This window comes from Diutina rugosa, assembly GCF_008704595.1.
Source record: "Diutina rugosa strain CBS 613 chromosome Unknown scaffold1_size794362, whole genome shotgun sequence".
Taxonomy (NCBI): Eukaryota; Fungi; Ascomycota; class Pichiomycetes; order Serinales; family Debaryomycetaceae; genus Diutina; species Diutina rugosa.
In genome coordinates, this window is record NW_022995155.1 from 38,141 (window position 1) to 53,593 (window position 15,453).

At 46.6% G+C, this 15,453-nt stretch overlaps 6 protein-coding genes across 6 annotated transcripts; 4 read left to right on the plus strand and 2 right to left on the minus strand. All coding sequences in view use genetic code 12, as the record gives it.

Moving 5' to 3' along the window:
- Positions 1 to 1,004: 1,004 nt before the first annotated feature.
- On the plus strand, positions 1,005 to 2,309 carry RBE1 (sterol-binding protein; the record flags this gene model as incomplete). The annotated part of the gene is made up of 1 exon (XM_034156071.1): positions 1,005 to 2,309. One exon carries the CDS (start codon positions 1,005 to 1,007, stop codon positions 2,307 to 2,309), a length of 1,305 nt encoding a protein of 434 aa, XP_034011574.1.
- A 140-nt stretch (positions 2,310 to 2,449) lies between these two features.
- On the minus strand, positions 2,450 to 4,414 carry DIURU_003322 (ferric reductase family protein; the record flags this gene model as incomplete). The annotated part of the gene is made up of 1 exon (XM_034156072.1): positions 2,450 to 4,414. The coding sequence occupies one exon, from the start codon at positions 4,412 to 4,414 to the stop codon at positions 2,450 to 2,452; it is 1,965 nt and encodes a 654-aa protein (XP_034011575.1).
- A 2,574-nt stretch (positions 4,415 to 6,988) lies between these two features.
- On the plus strand, positions 6,989 to 8,917 carry DIURU_003323 (uncharacterized protein; the record flags this gene model as incomplete). The annotated part of the gene is made up of 1 exon (XM_034156073.1): positions 6,989 to 8,917. The coding sequence occupies one exon, from the start codon at positions 6,989 to 6,991 to the stop codon at positions 8,915 to 8,917; it is 1,929 nt and encodes a 642-aa protein (XP_034011576.1).
- A 607-nt stretch (positions 8,918 to 9,524) lies between these two features.
- Positions 9,525 to 11,357, plus strand: DIURU_003324 (uncharacterized protein; the record flags this gene model as incomplete). The annotated part of the gene is made up of 1 exon (XM_034156074.1): positions 9,525 to 11,357. The coding sequence occupies one exon, from the start codon at positions 9,525 to 9,527 to the stop codon at positions 11,355 to 11,357; it is 1,833 nt and encodes a 610-aa protein (XP_034011577.1).
- Positions 11,358 to 11,498: 141 nt separating this feature from the next.
- DIURU_003325 (uncharacterized protein) lies at positions 11,499 to 13,223 on the minus strand (the record flags this gene model as incomplete). The annotated part of the gene is made up of 1 exon (XM_034156075.1): positions 11,499 to 13,223. The coding sequence occupies one exon, from the start codon at positions 13,221 to 13,223 to the stop codon at positions 11,499 to 11,501; it is 1,725 nt and encodes a 574-aa protein (XP_034011578.1).
- An 882-nt stretch (positions 13,224 to 14,105) lies between these two features.
- Positions 14,106 to 15,161, plus strand: HMT1 (protein-arginine omega-N methyltransferase; the record flags this gene model as incomplete). Its single annotated transcript, XM_034156076.1, has 1 exon — positions 14,106 to 15,161. The coding sequence occupies one exon, from the start codon at positions 14,106 to 14,108 to the stop codon at positions 15,159 to 15,161; it is 1,056 nt and encodes a 351-aa protein (XP_034011579.1).
- Between the last annotated feature and the right edge of the window lie 292 nt (positions 15,162 to 15,453).

Here is a 15,453-nt window from a genome sequence, read left to right on the forward strand (position 1 = left end):
TCGTTACGGGTGAGATCTAGATCTTGCCAAAGGCCGTCGTACCCGTCGTTCCCATCTATTCGACGGGGTCTACTATCACCACTTCCCCCGATTTCCATCGGATCTTCAGCTCCCACCTCTTGGCAACTCCGGTCGCCAACGTTGCTAAAATTTTGTGTTACCCCCGTGGGGTGGAGATAACCCTCGTTCACTATGAAAAATCGCGCACCTCGTCCTCTGGACGGGGGATAGGGGTCCCGGCTACAAAGCCTCCCTTGGCCGCGTGAAAAGTTCACTGCGAACAATTAAGGCGGATATCGTTGGTTACTGGAATAATCCTCTCACACGCATTTGAGATGTTTACGTCCTTTATCGTATGTCTGTAGGCTCCCCGAACGGCTTAGACGTTGCTAGTTGCTCTCTGAAGCTCAATTCCGAGCTTAAATGCCATCGGTTAGGAGGGGCGGGGCGACCCTCTTGCTGGGGCGCGGGGCACCATTCAATCCCCACGCCACCCCAGCAGACCCTGTACAGAGTATTGCAATCACTGTCGGACTAGGGGGCATTAGTGGCTGTTTAAAACGCCGCTTTGGGTAAGATTGGCGGTGGATGGGCTATCTTCCATGCACGTCTCTGGTTTCGTCTTGATTACCAGCCTTCGCGTGCGGGTGCGGCTAATGAGAAATCGAATACTATGAGGGAGGAAGATAACAAGTGAAATGTTTCCAACACTGTGACGTGGTTTTACCTATTCTTGAACAACCATAATTGATGACGCTTAAGCTTTTGCAACCCACTTAATACCAAATACTTCACTGTGTGCGGCTCAGGGTCCCTGCAACGGTCAAGCTGGCTGGTACTTGCATAATGCATAAGTGACAGCTCCTCGAGATTAGCAGACATTTAGAGCAGGCTAACGAGGATGCATTGAGACGTGGTAGCCAGCATAGTTTCCCTTTGTTAGAATGCAGTGACACGTTATATATTGCAGGGCCCCACCCGCATGTTGTGACCAGTTTCCGCTGATGTTGACATTCCCTGTTTTACTTTCGCTTTTAGCATCAATCGAAGCTCTCCAAGTCACCGTCACCGTCCAGCCTAGCGTGAAGACGGTGTACGAGACGCTGACCACTACCTTACGTCAGGTGCTTTCCCAAGCTCCTCCTGATGTCAGTCAATCGCTTTCAGCCAACCCCACTGCCGCGGACTCGCTGCTGTCAGACACTGTGCCCACTGACTCAGCTCAACCTTCGTTAGAGGCATCTCCTTCGTTACCTTTACTGGACGCTTCATCAATCATTGAAGCCTTAACTTCATCATTATCGTCTTCGTCTTCAGACGCAGGTGCTGCAAACGCCGTATCGGGTACCTCGACCGAGAGTACCTCGGAGGCTCCTTCGAACCCTTCATCAAGCGTTATCGACTCGGCGCTCCCTTCTTCGCAATCTTCATTAAATGTTGATGAAAACTCGTCTACCAACATTGATACAATCGTTCTGCCACTGAGCACTGACGACGCCGCTGCGCCAACAGCGAGCACTGCTGAAGTGGAATCGCCTACAGTGCCGTCTCCAGAGTCTACCCAGGCACCTGAAGAAACCTCTTCTTCTATCTTAACGGAACCGACAACTTCTCTGACTGTTGAACCTGTACCCACAACTAGTCTGACCGTTGAACCGGTTCCCGAACCTACCACTAGCCTGACTGCCGCTCCTCAGCCGACAACCACTCTGACTGCCGCTCCTCAGCCCACAACCACTCTGACTGTTGAACCCCAACCTACAACTAGTCTGACGGTTGCTCCTGAGCCTACGCCGACGACTTCTAGTCAATCGCCTCAACCAACTCTCGGTGAGTTTGAACAACAAATTTTGGACACTCACAACCAAAAGCGGGCTCTCCACGGGGTGGGCCTGCTTGTTTGGGATGCGTCGTACGCTGAATACGCTCTCAACTATGCTAACTCCGTTGTCGATTGCAACAACATGCAATTAATCCACTCTAAAGGCCCCTACGGCGAAAACTTAGCCGCGGGTTACGTTGGCGGTGTTGATCCCGTCGACGCTTGGTATGACGAAATCAAGTTGTACGACTTCAACAACCCTGGCTACACCAAGGGTACCGGACACTTCACGCAAGTGGTGTGGAAGCTGACCAAGAGACTTGGATGCGCAAAGATTATGTGCAACAACGAATGGCGCCAATACACCATTTGTGAATACGGTGATGGTACCGACAATGTCATCGGCACCGGTAACGTTGTCGGGATTGATCCTGCAACTGGCAAGTCATACTTCGAGGAGAATGTCCTTCCTCCTTTGTCTTCCTAAATTTGAAGACTACTTTTAATGACTTATGAATCTTTACTTTTCTGAATTAACGATTGCTCGATATATGCAATTATACATGCCCATGGCATGCTATATAGAATTATGTCTTGGTATATAAATTACTAATTTGCTCATTTTGATTAAGCCCAAATTTGTAGGTGCTCAAAGAAATCAATCCTTGGACCTACGTCGAGGTGATTGATGCACGCTTGTCGTAAATCGTCAACCATAATTGGATGCCCACATGTCACAAACCCGATTGAGCCATCAGTGGTTTTGATAGTGGTATCCACCAATTCATTCATCGAAGGTCGACCTTCAATAAAACGCACAAAAAACAAATCTCGCTTCATTTGCTCCAAAACTTTATCAGTTTTGTGGTCAGAGAACTTTTCGTAAGTAATCTCTCGCGTTTCGCCTTTTCCTGATTTGGAGTACGATTCGTAGGAAAGCGACCCCACAGATAACAGCAGCCTCGAGTCATAACCATAGAGACCAAAATTAAGCTTGGATGTACCACTTTTTACTCGTTGAAACTCGTCGTAGTCGAAAGGGATTGAGTTGGGCTTGGTGACGTAAACAACCACGTCAATCTTGGTAGATCTCAAGGCTAAAAGCTCCTGGTAAAACCACAAAACCAGCTGGTATTCACGAATGACCCAGAATAATCGAATCGTTTGCTTCGCTTCGGGATGCTTCCGTGCCAAGTTATAAGCTTCATAATAAGGACCAGGGACGCCATTGCCACCGGCAACATAGATGGCATTGTCATAACGCTTTACAGGACTTGCTCCGCCATAAGGACCTTCAACGCTCACTCTTATGTGATCTGTTTGTTCTGGACATTTTTTGAGGTGTTGGTATAAGCCATGGGTCATGCCTCCTTTAACCTTACAATAAAAGACAACGTTGTTGCTGTTCACCACCGACTGGTTGAATGTAAACGGATGCGATTGCCACCAACATGAAGGTCTCCAAAAGTAAACGAATGCGTGTCCCCCAGGAGTAGGGTGCCAATGCTTTCTAGTAGGGATCGTGACGCGGATAGTTTCATCGGCGACCAACATTAACTCAGCTTTCGGTGCACTAAACCATATCAAGCGAGCTATTCTAATGACGCGATCAAATGCCCAAATCGCCGTCGCCGCCACATATGGTTGATGATGGTTGAATCGCTGAACGTGACCCCATGAACCAATTATGAATGCAAGTGCCAATAAAATATGACACAACACAAATACCTCATACTTGGAACGACGCAAGACAAGGAACCCTTGAAAGATGATGATTCCGGCAGCGATGGTAGCAAGGGTTCCAGCGATCATATAGTCCCGAGACATCATGCCTTGGTAGTCAATGACTCCGATAGAGTCCATAGACAACGAAAAGGTAATGGCATGAATTGCCACTAAGCAAAATACAACCCGGCCAATCCAACGATGGAACATAAGGAATGTGCCATAGTTCCAGTGAGTGAACCAAATCAACATGTTATTCCTCAGGGCAAATAGAATCAACAAAGGCACTATCATACCTGCGGACACGGCACACCGCCCAGCAACAAATCGAAGTGTCCCGACTGATCTCAGAGAGAATATAGGATCGTCGGCAGGAGGATTGACGTCGACGGCTATAAGAACCACGACCAATACAATGAAAATACCCACAACGAGAGACTCATAACGCGAAGGTGTTAACATTTGAAAAATTCCTGCAAACGAGGTTGAATTAGTCTTCTTTCCCCTGACTGCTGGGAGAGTGATGTACTTTCGTACCCAAATCGAGAACCTGCCATTCAAATCCCTCATTAGTCCAGGATACAAAAGCTTAGTCCAATTGGCCAAAGCACCCAAAATAATTATAAGTACCCAATACGCAAGCATCCCCGTACCATAGTAGGTTGAAATGTTGAAGTTGTCCAAGAACTTACACATTGATCTGGTGTACTGGTCGGTGGCGTTGACCGGCAACAACACTGGCTCCGTTAAGATTCGACCTCTAGTCTCAGCAATAATCACGGGATACTCCGTGGCATTATTGTTATAGTAAGCAAGGGCTGAGGACATATCTTCAGATAGCAAAGGTACGTCATTATCACTGCACATAGAGAAGAATGGTTCAAAGTATTCTTCGGAAAACAGATTAGCATTTTGAAGGCATCCTGCTATTGAGGCACGAGCTTCGAGGTTGGTGCAAGGACAAGGCCAATTATTGTAGGACCACGTTTGATTGCAATAGTCGCCATACTGCAGAATCTGGAGATTGCATGCAAAAAGAGTTTGATAGGCTTCACTCCAATAGTATGGCACCTTCGCCGTAACTATTGTATACAAAGTTGCAAGTGTTACCAATTTCATGGTGTTTAAACCTCACCAGGGGGTGGCGGGCTTCCGTCCGCTTTTATGTTCTGGCCAATCGTTTTCGGGTAGTCATCATCAACGTTGGGATGCATATGTCACGTATTAGTGAGGCGTGATTGACTCGATAGTCGGAACAAGCGTTTTTATGGACCATAAATCAACCTTTTGTATACCATCAGATAAGGTAAGATTGGGACGCAAATCTTATGAGCAAACTCATCTTGTCGTATGATCTGTATGATATTAATCAACATCAATTGGTTTCACTCATGGTTTTCAGGCTCTTGCGATCTGAATAGTATTGATGCTATGTGTTGCCCGAAGAGCGCGTGTTCACCGCCTCGAAAACCAATTTGGTTTAATATGATCACCGAGCTGATACGTCCGTAAAAACTCTTTGCTGTATTGAAGTACGGAGCACCCACAATGGGAAACATAACAGCCTAGAAAATAGTTACCTTTGTATCGTGGATCTTGTGGACGTGTGAGGAATGCTTCAATCCACATCACAAATGTTGAATCTCGTGTTAATGCGATTGAGTTTAGAGTTGTATACGGTCAATCGAACTAATAGGCCACCCCAAACCTAATTCCGCTGTTCCCAATGCTTCAGTATCTATGACGCGAGGGGAGATTAAGGGCAAATGTATTGTTCGGCAAAATCACAAAACGTGAGAAGCTGCCCTCGAAAACCGGACATTCGCCTCATGTCTTTAAAAGAAGCATCGATGCATTCAAGTTGATTATACGAGAGTTGTAGTATTCTGGTGATGGGTTCGATTATTGCAATTATAGATTGCCACATTGTTTAATTCCAACACTTTCAGTGCTGAGTGCTCCATGGACCGTTCATCGATAACTCTGTTGACCAGATACAGAAACACGTTGTTTTTGCGAACGCCAAGGAAGCAGTGACACCGTTACGTCCTCCAAACCAACTTTTAGAGGAATAAATCGCGTTCATCATCGAACAATGATTCTTCATTGATAAGTAGACGAACCCATGTGGGTACGCGTTGGACAATCGGGTAAACCATGTTTGTGAGTGAAACCTACGGCACTTGTGGATTTCGAATGGGTGTAATTCGCTCTAATCTTCAGATCATGGCAACGTTGACCATACGGGTGCAGTTTCTATTTGAAGAATGAATTATGGATTCACTACTAGTGCGATGGCTCGAGATGTATCGTTTCGTTTCGTTCATTGAGTGGTTTATATTCAGTAACCAGGCATGACTATGTAGTTGGAATCATGCTCATGCAAATTCGTTTTGTCGTGATGGATGGGGATGGGAGAAGGCGCCAAATAAAGGCGCCATGGCGTATGCAAAAATAGAAAAGGGCTCATCGTAGCTGTATCAAGGGGTCAACGTGATAATGCGCTTGACCGACGTCTTGATGGTTTCAGCGACCTCCTGTAGCACATCGGTGAACTCCTCCAGTCTCGTAGGCACCTCCGGGGTGCCGTGCTGAGCAATGGGGCTTGCCGCCACCACCAGGGTGATCAAAGCAACAGTGGCAAGGAAGTGAAACTGCATTGTTGGGGTTGTCTTAAAAGCAGTTGGCGCTGGCAAAGTTTTCAACGGCGGAAAACTTGCTTCTCTTATGGGCGGTGCAATCAAACTAGCGCGTCCATGCAAGGGCGTACACCAGGGTTCAAGCACAATAAGGGTTATCCTGCACCTATCCAACTGCCTCGGGAAAAAAAACGATCGAGGCGAACAATTCGTGTATTGAAATCGAAAATAAGGTTCGTTGCTGTTTACCGACGTGTTTGTCTGCCTCAAGTGAACGTGGGCAAGTATGACGGCGCGATTCGGTTAAAACAGCAGCGCCGGATAAAGCGCGCTGTATAACCGAGCCGTGGACCGGCGCACCTAATTTAATTCGTACATACTTCGCCTACAGGGTCGAGACTTGTTTTTCTCCCAAAGTGGATCAGCTCCGCGCATCTCACTCGCCAAAGTCTAAGATGCACCTAGTGATTTGATCCCATGTAAAATCAGATTGAACATCCAATACGAAAGACGCTTCTCTTTCATCACGCTCTGACGAGTATTCACTATCAAGTTTTCAGGAGTACTCGAACTCAGCGTTACTTTTGGCATATTTAAAAGGCGATGAAGATACACCTCTACATTAATCAGCTATTCATCATTGATCACACCCTCTTAATTATAGTGGGATAGTATATTTGAATTCCCAGGTTAACCTTTTGAAAAGCATTAGTTTTGCGCTCAAAGATGATTGTTTGATTTCAAAGCGCGGTTCACCCCCAACACTGATCTCACTATCATAGGTGCGACCGCAACATGTGTCATGGAAGCAATGGCATTGGCTCCCGTTATCGGGTCATTGTGGCTTCACCTAGACCTCTCGCTGAAGATTGCCTTGAACAGAGCGTTGCGGAGGTCGAATCAGGGGATCCCATTGGCTGAGTACACTGCATCTTTTCCACTACGTGTGGAGATTCACTTTAATAACAAACCGATCATGTTTACTGGAGACCGGTTTGAAACGGCATTTGGAACAACTCATGACCCCGACACGATGCTATTCCCGTGGGAGATTGATGACCTAATGTTATACTTCTCGAATATCGAAGTCATTGTAAAATCTAATCTGCTTTACCATGAAATGTCAGACTCGTTGTATCAGTTCATGTCAGATCCATCTTTCCAGAATAAGAAACTCATAAATATCCTTACAAGTCCGAAGGTGCGGTCTGTTATATTGCTAACAGTGCCCAAACTTGATTTAGGTCCCATTGCGTCGAAAGTCAAAGTCTTCAGAGGCGATTTGGGTAATCAGGTGTTTTTCGAGAACTTAATCCATTTGTCAGTTTGCAATGACCACCGACAGAGGACCATAAGGTGGGATGTTCAACATTTATCTCAACTTAGAGTTCTCAAATTGTTCTTAGTTGATCAGCTAGAACCATTAAGTTTGCCTTCATCACTAAGAGAACTACACCTTATGGCGTGCAAAATTCGCTTGAATTGTCCTGACGAACTTTACTTTCTTGAGATCTTAGATGTTACGCACTCTACTGTCGATGTGGAGGATATCTTGCAGAAAGCACCGACTGTGTCGCTTTTGAGGATATCTGGGCAATGGAGTTGGTCACGAACTCCACCGACTATCGAGAAATTGGCTGTAAATCTGCTTGAAATGAGCCAAGATTTTCTTCCTCGGTTTGGAATGTTGGATTCTCCTTATGCTATCGGCCATGCGATCACACATCTTCAAGTCGGTGAATTCGACGCACACAAGATTGACCTAAATCATTTCTTCCCTTTTTTGAAGTTTTTTTCCGTGATCGATTACATTGGTGATATATTGAAACATGACAGATTGACTCAACTTAACTTTACCGCGGAATTACCAGTGAGACTTGAACTTCCGATGCTTGAAGATTTGGAGGTTTCTGATGGAATTGTTCCCAGCAATATCCCCTATGAAAATCTCATGAAGCTTGCTTTCACTGTATCATTAGGGGAGCTTCATTTACCACCCTCGCCGAAGCTATTGAATCTTGATGTGACCTGTTGCAAGTTACGTCATATTAATATTGACGCTTGTCCTAATTTAAGAGAACTTTACTTAGAGGATAACGAGTTTGAACTGATAAGCATCACACACCCAAACCTTCAGCTGGTCAGAATGTCGGACAATTTGAGATTGAGTTTTGTCACTATTACATCACCAGCAGAATTTGTCGATTTGAGTGATACGCCACTGTTAAGGTACGCCAAACTTCCAAATACGATTCGTGATATCAAGCTCGATCGTACGTCACCCTCCCTAGATGGTGGCCCATGGCCTTTGGTGACCCAACTCAAATGCTTTTCTTCCGGCATAATCGAGTGGTTCCCACAGCTCAAATACCTCGATATGAATTATGGTTATAGGGACTTGGATTTGCTTCCTCGAACATTGAAACAATTGACATTACAAGGCCCTTCTGAAGTTGATTTGACGTGCTTACAAAGCATGGATCAATTGGAGGTGTTGGAAATACTAACTGATGTCCTCGTCAAAGACTATCGTTTAAGTCAAAGCTTACGAGTGTTGGCCTTGAATGTAACGGAATTACCGCTGTTCAATTGGGAAGGGCAAACGAATATGGAATTTATTCGAGTGTGCAGTCGTATAGAATATTCTGACAATGATATGCGGCGAAAGTTGAGTATGGGTTTGCATCCACCAAATGTCGTTCTCAGGTGTCAAGTATCAAGCGGTGTATAGAGACGGATAAATATCATCAAATAAAGAGACCGTTGGCCCATCACTGTAGACTTAATGAAAATACGGGGGAAAAAATAATCGGGGCCAACCGGGAATTGAACCCGGGATCTCCTCCAATTTCACGTCTGAGACGTTCGAGAATCAACCCGAAGGAGGCATCTTACCACTGGACCATTGGCCCTCGATATCAAAAAATCAGAATCCACAAAAATATATTTACGTTATTGAGGTGAACATTTCTTCTTTGGGGCTATTAAGTTGAGAAAGACTCTGACGCACTTGATGAAGTGATCAACATCGAACAAAAACGATAAGGTAAATTTTCATCGAGATTTATCCATTCGGTGCCCATCTAGATCAATTAGGAAAATGAGAATCTTTTCAAAACAACCAACAGCGGTAGACACAGCGAAAAGATGGAAGTAATTATATGTAGATTCATAAGCGCAGCCTATGATCTACTGCCACTTGATTTTTTACCAAGTTTGTCATCGTAGAATCCAATATAACGCGATCTCAACCATGGGGTCAAGGTGAAAGTTCAGCTTGTTAGACGCAGCGCGAAATTCTCTACTAGCCTAGTCACATTGACGACAACCCTTCAGCCATGCGGCCTCGCCAGCTTTCGACAGGGACACCAAGGTTCACCCTACCATTGAGGTCGCAGCCCCGCCTATTGCCATCGTTGGTTTCGATGCGATGTATCAGTGATGACACCAAGAACAAAGTGGCATCGCCGACTCCCGACCTGAACAAAACCTCACCAGCAAACGATGGGGGTCTCCCCTGGTACCTCAGAGACAACTCTGCCCTGGAACCCAAGGCGGCAAAGCCTATTGAGCTTCCACCCCTTCCTGAAGGCGCTGCTAAAGTTGTCCCCGAATTTCTCAACTTGATGGCTCACGATTACGGCATGACCGATTTAGTATTGTTCGATTTGAAAGAACTCGATTCTGAGCACGCTATGCATCCTTCAAATCAGTCTGAATTGGAGTATGTGGTTATTGGCAGTGGCAAGCTGGAGAAACACATTTACAAGGCCGCTCAAGAATTGCGATCCTACATCAAGCATACCCACGACGAGATCCCCAATATTGAAGGGATGGTCAGCTCCGCAATTTCACCAAAACAGCGGCGTCGGATGCTTCGAAGAGCGAGAAAGGGGCCCATGGCTACCGACAACGATTACGGGAAGCTGGCAAATCTGTGGGTTGTGGCTACTATAAAATCGTTAGAGATACACATGTTGACTCCCCAGAGAAGAGAAGAATTATTACTTGAAGAGTTGTATTGCACTGAGGAGGACAAACACAAATACGTTCCTGATTTTGCGAAGGAACCCAAAGCTCCCAGCGACGACATTTTCTTTGGAATTCGGAGATATCACACCGTCACAAGGTTTGCAATGACGAGATTTGCTCAAACCAGAAACATGTCAACCGAAAGTCACCCTCAAGTGAATTCCAACTTACAAACGACGTTCGATCGCATAGCCGCGACTTCGAAGTCAGACGTTTCACTGACACAATTTGAACATCTTGTCGAAGAATTCGACGATACTTTCAACAATATTTCGCCTCTGTCGGCCGACTTTAATTTGAAGTTCCGTGCGTACCGCGATGTCCACTTGGTGCGACCCACCCTCATCCCATACCAAAGCGTTGTGGATGTTTTATACCAAAAGCATTCTCGTTTGGGATGCACTGAGAACCCTGAACGCGATCTCATTAGACTTATGCGCTTTGCAATCGATGCCAATCCCGCTACTGAAGGCCGTGAGTTTGGCGAATATTTACTTGCCGAGACCTCGACTTTCATTTCCCGTCTATTCCGTTTTAGCGAGCCGAATTTGGTTTTGACTAACTCTATGATGGTGTGGCTCCTTGTCCGTATGTGCTACCAAGTGGTCAGCTACGACCCTGTGGTTGGCTCTACAATCGATGCGCTCATCGAGCAAGCAAATGATGGACCCGAAGGCGTTAAGCAAATATTGGCCAAGAAAATGTACACTCTGGGTGTTCCCGTTGCTACAAACCGTTTACGAGACATCATTGAGCTTATCACATACCAGTTACGGGAAGCTGGGAAAGTCATGTCACCCGAACTCCGAGAAACCATTCTCTTCATTTATGGGAACGGTAACGACTGGCGGAAGTTCTGGTCGTGGTGGCAAAACCAATGCCACTTTTTGAGCGTAGACTCCGAACCGCAACGTAAGTGGATTCGTCTTGTCAGTTACCTCGCCCTTCGCAACGTTGACTCGGTCCAATTGACCTTCATGCATGAATTGTGGAACGATGGAACGCGCGAGCTGATGAAAGTGGAATGCCAGGGCAAATTACTGGAACAGGAAAAAGCAGTGGTGGTCGCTGCCATTGAATTGATGGCGGAAAACTTAGGGGGCTTTGAGAATGTTGTGGCGGAAGCTAAAGAATTGTAACTTGTATTTAGTTAGTTTATGGAGACTTTAATCCAGGATTTAACGTATCCAGCCATACAGCGTCTGTATACAAGTCGAACAGAAGGGCATGGCGAATCGCCCATAGCTCGGGCACAAACAAGAATTGAAATAAGTGTAGGTTTACGCGATCCAGTACCAAATTTTTTGAATCCAGTTCTTGGCCACTGGTAACGGCGTATTGGCATCTTCTTCTTCTACCAAATCCAAGCCGTTGGAACAGCTGATCTCATTGATGGGAGTCAACCAACGCTTTTCCTTGAGATAAAAGACGGTGTAGAGCCGGTGAGCCACGTAAAGGAATACCACAATGGGTAACGTGATGTAAGCAGCAACAAAATCAGCCCCGTTAAAGTTGAAAAACGTCATGAAACCATTGGTAATGGTGATGAGCGAAACCCAAAAGATGGCCCAGTAAGCGATCCACGGCGTAAACTTAGCACGGAAGGTAACACGGTCATCCAAGCCGTTGTAGGTGATGGCCTTCTTCCAACGAAGGTACGCAAAACAAACCACAATCCAGGAGATGAAGCCCGAGATGGTGGAAATATTGGAGAACCAGTTGAACGCCGAGGCCGAGGAATTCGACACATTAAGGTACGACAAGAAGCCAAACAAAGACGAGACTGCGACAGCAAAGTAGGGAATACCCCAACGATTGACTTTGGTAAAGATCTTGGGCGCTAATCCTCTGTCAGCCAACGAGTACATGGTTCTCGAAGCCGTGAACAAGAAGGAATTACCTGCTGAAGCAGCCGAAGTCAAAATAGCGGCATTGATGATGTGGTTCAACACGGGGATACCGGCATTCATAATACCAAGAACAAAGGGCGAGGCAGAGGCATCCGAGGAGCCCCCCATCAAACGCGGGTCCTTAGAGTCGCAAATGACACCAATCACAAGGGTACCAAAGCAGTAGAAGAAGATCAACCGGTAAATGAAACGACGAGCTGCTTTGGGGATATTGTGGCGAGGCTTCTCACATTCACCACCCGCGGCAGCGATCAATTCGGGAGAACAAATAAAGGCAAAACCAGACTTGATGACTGCTCTCCAGAAGGCACAGAAACGACCCGTGGCTCCCGGTACTTCCACAATTTCTCCATCGTTACCGGTGTAGAAAAATTGGCGGAAAGGGTACACTTTCCAGTAGTGGAACCCGAGGACATGGTGTTGGTCAGGACCACCACCAAAGAACAAAACAATACCCAAAATGATCAAACCGGTCAACGTGATAATCTTAATACCAGCAAACCAGAACTCAGCTTCACCAAAGAATTTGACTGATGTGAAGTTCAAGATCAATGTCACGGCAAGGATGATTGTGATCCACACTGCGATGTTAACCAGCTTGATCCAGTACTCGATAACGTAGGCTGCAGCAACAACTTCTGCGGCAACCAACATCAGAAACGCGTACCAATAATTCCAACCAATGGCAAAACCAAACAGAGGACTCAAATTGTCATAGACGAACGCCATGGGACCATTACCGGGGACGGGCAAAAAGGTGATCATCTCCGCCATGATTTGCAAGACACACCAAATAATCAGGGACATGAATACGAACGCCAAAAACAACGCCGCCGGACCCGATTGCAACGTCAGCCCAGAACCAACGAACAACCCTGTACCGATGGCACCACCAATGGCAATCAATTGCACGTGTCTCAGCTTTAAACCACGCTTGAGTTGAAAATCTTCGCCTTCCTTGCCATCTTCGTATGACACAATTCTCGAGTTGGCGATGGAAATGTCGCCGTAGAACAGATGGCGCAGGCGAGCGATCAGAGTCGTCGAGCCAGCCGACTTCACAACCGTTATGTCTTTCTCATTCTTAGAAAACATTGTTAGCCATATACTTGATCACAAGCGTTGATTTCAGAATATTTATAGCTTTCCGACGAGCTGTGGTTTGTGCCCTGGCCCAAGCTGTACCCCACGCTCTGGATAATGCCGTGCGAGTCCCCAGCAGCATCATGCACAGCAACACACACGCGAGGCTTACGACAAAACGTGATCCAAGACTAGAGGCTAATACGGCGACATTGAGTTGGCCCGTATGACCCTTCTCGTTGGGGATCATCGCTTGGCGCAGTAAACTTATCCGTAATTGACCCGGGTCCCTGCGTGAAAAATGATAGAGCTCCACAAGGCGCTGATTAGATAAGCATCCAGAAGATAAGCCTCGACCTGAATGGCGAGGAGGGGAATCGGGGGTTTCGCTTGACGTTCCCTAAAACTTTAATTCATGGTTTCTTAACCATAGAAGTTGAGGTCGTATAAGCGAGTTTGACAGATTAGGACATACTACCCCAGTCGCCTCTGATAATCAGGCGGTCTAGCCGTACTCGTTAGCCTTATGCACGCTCCCGAGTGACGCGAGAAAGGCCAACAGCAGGGGTGGGGCGATGAACCAATCGCCCTGTTGGTCGAAACAGTTTGGCGCCACACTCTGGTAAAACGCCGTATGTTCTCGTATGCTGGAGCGAGAATTAGTCGTTGGACCGTTGGTAGATATGCATGAGATATTTTTGTAGTGGTCAACCCCAAGTCAACGTACCCTATTTTTTTCAAGCAGGTTGAATCGATTTTTTGCATTGTTCTAGATGGCCCTATGTTTGTGTCTATGTGTGCCCGATGCAGTCGTCGCTGTGGTCGCAGGTCCGGTACGCGCAGGCCGGGATGCTCATCGCCATCGCGACTGAGTACACACATCAGCTTTTAACCATGTCCACCCCCGAGAAAGCTGCCCTGCCCGCCACTGATAATGCTGCCCTGTCTGCTACCGACAAGGCAGCTCTCCCTTTCAGTGAACAACATTACTTTTCGTCGTACGATCACTTCGGGATCCACGAAGAAATGCTCAAAGACACGCTGCGGACGCTTTCGTACCGTCTGGCGATGTACAACAACAAGCACTTGTTCAAGGACAAGATTGTGCTTGATGTCGGCTGTGGTACTGGTATTCTCCTGATGTTTGCCGCCAAGGCCGGTGCCAAACACGTGTACTCCGTCGACATGTCCAACATCATCGAGAAGGCCCGCGAGATCATCGACCTCAACGGGTTCAGCAACAAGATCACTCTCCTACAAGGTAAGCTCGAAGACATCGAGTTGCCGGTTAAGGAAGTTGACATCATTGTCCTGGAATGGATGGGTTACTTCTTGTTATACGAGCTGATGTTGGACACGGTGTTGTGGGCCAGAGATAAGTACTTGAAGAAGGGTGGTCTTATCTTGCCCGACAAGTGCAACATGTACATTGCCGGGATTGAAGACGGCCAATACAAGGACGAAAAGATCCACTACTGGGAAAACGTCTATGGTTTTGACTACTCGCCGTTCAAGCAAGTGGCGATGGTGGAACCCCTCGTTGACACCGTCGACAATCAGTCGCTTGTGACTTCCGCTTACAAGTTCTTTGACTTTGACATCAACACGGTTACCCTTGAAGAGTTGAACTTCCACCGCAAGTTCAAGTTGGAAGCGATCGACACCGACTTGTGCCACGCCTTCATCGTGTGGTGGGATGCGTTCTTCCCCGGGGACCTGGCGACCAAGTTGCCTACTGGGCCCGCCAACCAATACACCCACTGGAAGCAAACTGTGTTCTACATGGATCAAGTGCTCGACTTGCGTCGTGGTGACACCATCGAAGGTAGTGTTGCTCTGAGACGTAATGAGCACAACCCGCGTGAGCTCGATATCGAGCTTCGTTGGAAGACCAAGACCAATGACAAGGCGAGAAACCAACTGGGCAAATTCAACTACTTTATGCGTTAATGATAGAGATTAGATAATTGCAAGACATTTTCCACTGCTTGATTAGGCAAGATAGTCACCTTTATGGTGCATTTTAAGATACAGGACTTCTACATACCTCGATGGTTATCAGTAGCATACTATCCACTGATCGATGTACAGTTTATCTTAGATCACTTCTTACTCTCACCGGTAACCAAACTCGATCCTTAGTTCGTCGCTATGCCGTCGCCACCGACTGCAAGTGCGACGCAGCAATGTTAAAAGCCTTTCGCCCCCGGATTCTTCACATCGTCACTTCCAGGGTACTCGT